The sequence below is a fragment of the Azolla caroliniana genome, unplaced genomic scaffold, assembly GCF_043228905.1.
Source record: "Azolla caroliniana isolate FFs.n. ecotype wild unplaced genomic scaffold, voAzoCaro1.0.p SCAF_8, whole genome shotgun sequence".
Lineage (NCBI taxonomy): Eukaryota > Viridiplantae > Streptophyta > Polypodiopsida > Salviniales > Salviniaceae > Azolla > Azolla caroliniana.
In genome coordinates this window covers 2,340,454-2,346,116 of record NW_028230443.1, presented here as the reverse complement: position 1 = coordinate 2,346,116, position 5,663 = coordinate 2,340,454, and the positions used below count along the sequence as shown (strand labels likewise).

At 38.2% G+C, this 5,663-nt stretch overlaps 1 protein-coding gene across 1 annotated transcript; it reads left to right on the top strand.

Annotated features, from left to right (window-relative positions):
- The first annotated feature begins 434 nt into the window (after window positions 1-434).
- Window positions 435-2,897, top strand: E12A11 (PEBP (phosphatidylethanolamine-binding protein) family protein). The gene is made up of 4 exons (XM_087323151.1): window positions 435-1,287; window positions 1,770-1,831; window positions 1,929-1,969; window positions 2,172-2,897. The coding sequence occupies exons 1-4, from the start codon at window positions 1,084-1,086 to the stop codon at window positions 2,387-2,389; spliced, it is 525 nt and encodes a 174-aa protein (XP_087179277.1). The 5' UTR covers window positions 435-1,083; the 3' UTR covers window positions 2,390-2,897.
- Window positions 2,898-5,663: the final 2,766 nt, after the last annotated feature.

Genomic DNA, 5,663 nt, shown 5'->3' with positions numbered 1-5,663 from the left:
TTTTCATACGAATGCAAATGAATGCATATGTTATAAAAAACCTTATGTTTTTTTTTTTACACTTTTTCCCTTATAATAAAATAATGAATACAAAAAGTATGGTATTTACTATACGTCGAGAGTGTTTAACATACTCGAATGATTGAAACATTCTCGGAATGCGAATGCGCGTATGGTTCATACTATGGACATAAGTTATAACAATAAAGAAATTTGGAGAAAATCGTCTAAAATAAAATAAAAATAAAAAAAGGCGAAAAAAGGGGGGGGGGGAGGGTAAAAGTGAAAAAGGAAACCGCGTCAAAAATAATTCGCAGGCCGTCCGATCTGAGGGAAAGAGGATGTGACGTGGCCTCATCGGGACCGTCCACTGAATTTTCTAATAATTCCCGGATCCGTGCCCTTCCACCAAGCCTAGTTAATCTAGCCGGTGAGATCTGGCCGTCGGATCTACGCTGCCCGGCTCATCTCCACCGTCCGCTCGGTTTCACTTAATTCGGGTCTACCCTCAGGGACATAACCCCTCTCTCTCTCTCTCTCTCTCTCTCTCTCTCTCTCTCTCTCTCTGTGTCTTCTCTCATCACTCCCAGCTCAACCCAACTCTGCAGAATATTTTCCATCGCCTATAGGCTGATTAATAACCCCCCTTTTTCTCTTCTTTTTCTATGATTAGCCTACTAAGCTCAATAACAGCCCCCTAATCCCAAAAAAAAGATGAGAAAAGAAGCACCTGAACTTAATTGTAATGATAGTTATTCGGATTCTCTGCCACCCTTAGCCCACCTTATAAGCAAGCTCCTTCTCCCCACACTCTCCCAATCTACACTCATCAATCCAACTGCCCCAATTCCCCTACTTAGATATATGCCAAACCCAAATGAGCTAACTAATTCAGTACATAAATTAAAGAAATACAAACCCTAACCTTCCCCCTTTCCCATCTTTCCTTCGGCTTAATCGCATCGAATTGTATACATATATATCAATCCATTGGAGACATATACACATCAATCCAATCGACAAAGCTCGGCCTTTTCATATCGGGAAGCGCCAAGCTAGCTTAGCATTTACTTATATTATAGAATGGTGCGGTCTAACATTGAGCCCCTCGTCGTGGGCCGCGTCGTGGGCGATGTGATCGACGTGTTCACACCTTGCGTGGAAATGTCCGTCACCTACCCCGCCCGCCAAGTCAACAATGGCTGCGAAATCCGAACCACCGAGCTCGTCGACCCGCCTCACGTCCGAATCCGCGCCACCCATGGCTCCGATGGCCTCTACACTCTGGTACCAAAGGCAAAAATGCACATGTGTTTGTTTCATTGTGCTTTTCCTTTTTGGGGAGGGCCATAGTTTTATGTGGAAATGCCACTCTCTAGGGTTTAGTGTAAATTATTCCAAGGAATGAAATTTTGTAATTCTACCCAATTTTGTACTTTAGAACTGCGGTACTGAGCCTTAGTATGAAGCATTAATTTGCTCATCCTCTCAAAATTGCTCATTAAGTGTGACGTTTGGGGGGTGCAATTCCTAATGACACATTCATGACTCTACTAATGACCCATTAATGACACTATTAGTTGCACATTGATGACTCTACTAATGTCTCCACTAATCATATATTCATGACTCTACTAATGACCCATTAATGGACCTTCTAATGACACATTGATGACTCTTCTAATGACCCATTAATGATCTAACACTAATAACCCATTAATGGCTCGGCCATTAATGACCCTACTAATCATATGTTTGTGTGTGCAAAGATAATGGTGGACCCGGATGCCCCAAGCCCCAGCGAGCCAACATCCAGAGAATGGGTTCACTGGTACATTTAGTATATTAATCCAGCCTATTTAATTATTGATCTGTTTGTCTTTCTTTTTAAGCGAATCAAATGCTAATTTCTATTTTTCTAATGGCAGGATTGTGACTGATATTCCAGCTGATGGTGATGCCAGCCATGGTATGTAGAAACATAAATCAGTGAGAATTTACAAAACTAGGCCTCTAGTTCTGTCATAATTTGATCATATATGTGTATAGATAAACATTGTACATATATATTGACAAAGTAAAGGCCTATATGTGTGTGACTAAAGGTGCATTTTTACAATTGGGGGGGGTTTCACACACACTTTGGGTTTTGTTGTGCAATGTGTCCCTAGGGTGCGAGATCGTGGAGTACGAGGCACCCAAGCCCATCATCGGCATCCATCGCTACGTGTTCACACTGTTCAAGCAGCAGTGCCCCCTCATGGTCATGCCACCCATCCATCGCCACAACTTCAGTGTCCGCCACTTTGCCAACATCTGCGACCTCGGCCTCCCCGTCGCTGCCGTCTATTTCAATGCCCAGAAGCAAGCCGGTGGCCGCAGGCGTTAGTTAACTCTTGACCACATGTCTATCGTGCTCTCTAACTCTCTTTCCCAATGTGTATAGACCAATGCCTCCAAAAGTGGGAATATTGAACTCTCTAAATAGGGTGGGGGGGGGAGAGAGGGCTTAGTGGCCACTTGGGCCTAAATCCTACTTTCCAAGTACTTAGCTCGTCATAAAATCTATGTTCCGAAATCTTCCTTCCAATCTCCATATCGATAATCTCACATTACTTTTTCATTTTGGTCGTGCCATTTGGACGTCACTTCCATGAGGTTTATAGCATCATTACTAATGCAGATTACATGGTATCACATATCATGAAGAACATGTTCCACATTAAGTCTTATCACCTAGGTACACAAACTTTATGTTACTATGAAATAACACAAGGCAACAATGTTATATACACTACATAAACCGAACAAATATGTATCAATACATATATGTGATAGTGTTTGATAGTGATTTTCGATTCAATATCAATGTGATGCAAACTTTTACTTGGTTACAAGCTCCTGTGCAACAAATATGTCTTTAATGCTTCCTAGGATAAGTGATAATGACCCGATTTCTTCTCCATTTATTGCAGTTACATTTCTAACCTAACTTGTGTCACATATTTTGATTGTTTTTCTTGTCACGCATTAAATATCGGACACTTTATGGTTGTTCCTTTAAGTTAGTTATCGAGCAATATCCAAGGCCAAAGACCGTTTTTAGAAAATGATTATTGTTCTTTTGATGCACGTGATATCTCTTGCACAAAATTTTCGAATCATTGAATCTTCATCTTTCCTTGTGATGCTTTATTCTCCCTTATCTTCTATAAGCAAGCCATGTGTTATGGTTGTGTCTTATTGATATCACAACATGGATAGTGTGTTTCACACAACATTGATATGTATGTTGCGATCTAGCCTCGAAGTATCAGCCATAAATGTATAAAGAATTGTAGGTTTCTTAGTAAAACCATGATTGGACTTTTGGAATTTAGGGCACTCCTACACGAACCCAATTCTACCATAAATATCGACTATGTGCCTTGATATATAATATAACTATCTACTTTTGATATGAGGAAATCAAAGGGGGGGCTTACTGTTACACTTACGATGCCAAAGTTTTTTATTTCTGAAGTTAGTTATCAAGCACTATTTGAGACTTGAGATTGTCGATGCAAAAATGATTACTATTATGATTATTGTTCCTTTTGTTGCATGTGATATCTCTTGTACGAAAACTTTGGATCATTGAATCTTCATTTCTCATTGCAATGCTTTATTCTCCCTCATCTTTATTGATTGGACCATGTTTTACGATTTGGGTACTTTTGAATCACAACGTGGATGGTGTGGATCATACAATATCAGCATGCATATTGTGATTTGGACCCAAGGTTTCAATAATGAATATGTAGATTGTGCATCCCTCTCTACAACCTTATTTTGATAGTAGAATTCATGGAAATCCCACATGAACCTAAATGTGTCGGAAGTATCAACTAATATCGATGTATAACAAAGGACCCAAATTTTAAGCCAATGAGATTAAGAGGAACATAAAATTGAATATGAGGCTTCCCATGTAATGTAAGATTGATTCAAAACGTGCACTTGATTTGATGGAACTTGGAGGGGGGAGGGTTATTGGTAATTAGTACACATTATTTGCAAACACATAACAATACTATTTTAACACGCATACACATATTGTATGAGAAAATCTTGTATTTTATTCTTAAAAAATCTTGCAAAATAAAGAGTTTCTAAGTAGACACCGCAAAATTGCAAAGCACGCGTGCTTGCAAAACACGCACGACATCGTGTGACCTTCTTGTGAAATAACTAGTGCCCTTTGTAAGTTGGCTTGTAAAAAACATATTCTTGAAATGTGCCAAATGATAGCTTCCATATTACAAGTCATTCGAGGGGCATTTTAGAAACTTTACCTTAACACACGAGAATCTCTAAGTATGAGGTGCCCTTGAGTACATCATAGGCATCGTCCATAGTTATGTGCTCATATTGTTCTAGATATTGTATACCATATTGCCTGATTCGTCACCAGACCATGAATACCGATGATCGTTTGTGACCTTGACATGCATGTGGCTGCTATTTTATTCAATGCATGTAGTTGCTATCTATCTTTCCCTTTATTTTCTAGCATAGTTCTCATAATTATTATGTTTCTCCTTGAGTTCAATTTTAACTTAACTTGTGCCATTTGTTTTTGGTTTTTTTCTCTTTCACACAATAAATATTGGGTGCTTTATTCTCCTCGCCTTTTAAGTTACTCGCCTTAACATTGTTGATTGGGAAGTATTATTCCATTTATTATTGTTGTTACATTTCTTGTGTCATGACTTTGGATCATCGAATCTTATAAGTTAGTTTTTCCTCCAATGCTTTATTCTACCTTATCTTTACTGGGTTAATTATTGTAGTTATTTAAGCATATTGCTTGGGTTGTCACTCAAATTTTTGGGCCTTAGGTCACTACAAGAATGAATGAAATATACACAAAATATACCTTGAACCAAACGTTGCCGAAACAGCAGGGTCCAATAACACATCTTTCTATAGGGCATCACTATGAGATATGTAATTTTATCATGTGAGTTCAATTTATAGCTGAATAGAAAAAAGATTTGCTTAAGGACAATTTACAAAAAAGATGATTTACATAGTATAGATTGTACGTGTTATATAGTGGTGTGCATAAAGTTTCCCCATCTAAACCTATTTATATCAAACCTCAATACCTTTTTCAATCTATGGATTTTGCATCCTCAAAGATACTTCTAAATACTAGTTATGTATTTGTGCGATTGATAAATCCTGAGATTGTAAAATGAGCCACTCTGATTATTTCCAACCGATAATATGGATACGATAAACCAAGCTTCTAGATGGCCGACATTAAAAGGATGCAAACTTTTTTTTTACTACAAGCGTGATTTATGTCGTGTTCAAAATGGAATGATATTGAAGCACAATTGGTAAGTATATATGTATGGTGAACCACATGCATCGCAAATTCCAAAGAGCCCCGATAACAAGAGCCCTTAAACACTACTAAGAGCTAAAGTTACCTAGACAATACAAAAATTTAGAAAAACAAGAGTATTGGAATCCCATCAACTACTAAGCACAAAAGAATTGATCTTGAAATTTATGAAAGGATTCCTTCTTGCTCAACACCCACCCATAAAGTTGTAGGGGAACTAAAAATACATCTACATCTATATTGCCTTGAGACTAGAGGTGTGTTTTTT

Coding starts and splice junctions, on each gene's coding strand:
- E12A11 (XM_087323151.1), top strand. CDS start 1,084: ATGGTGCGGTCTAACATTGAGCCCCTCGTCGTGGGCCGCGTCGTGGGC. Junction 1,832..1,928: donor TCCAGAGAATGGGTTCACTG/GTACATTTAGTA, acceptor TTCTAATGGCAG/GATTGTGACTGATATTCCAG. Junction 1,970..2,171: donor TGATGGTGATGCCAGCCATG/GTATGTAGAAAC, acceptor ATGTGTCCCTAG/GGTGCGAGATCGTGGAGTAC.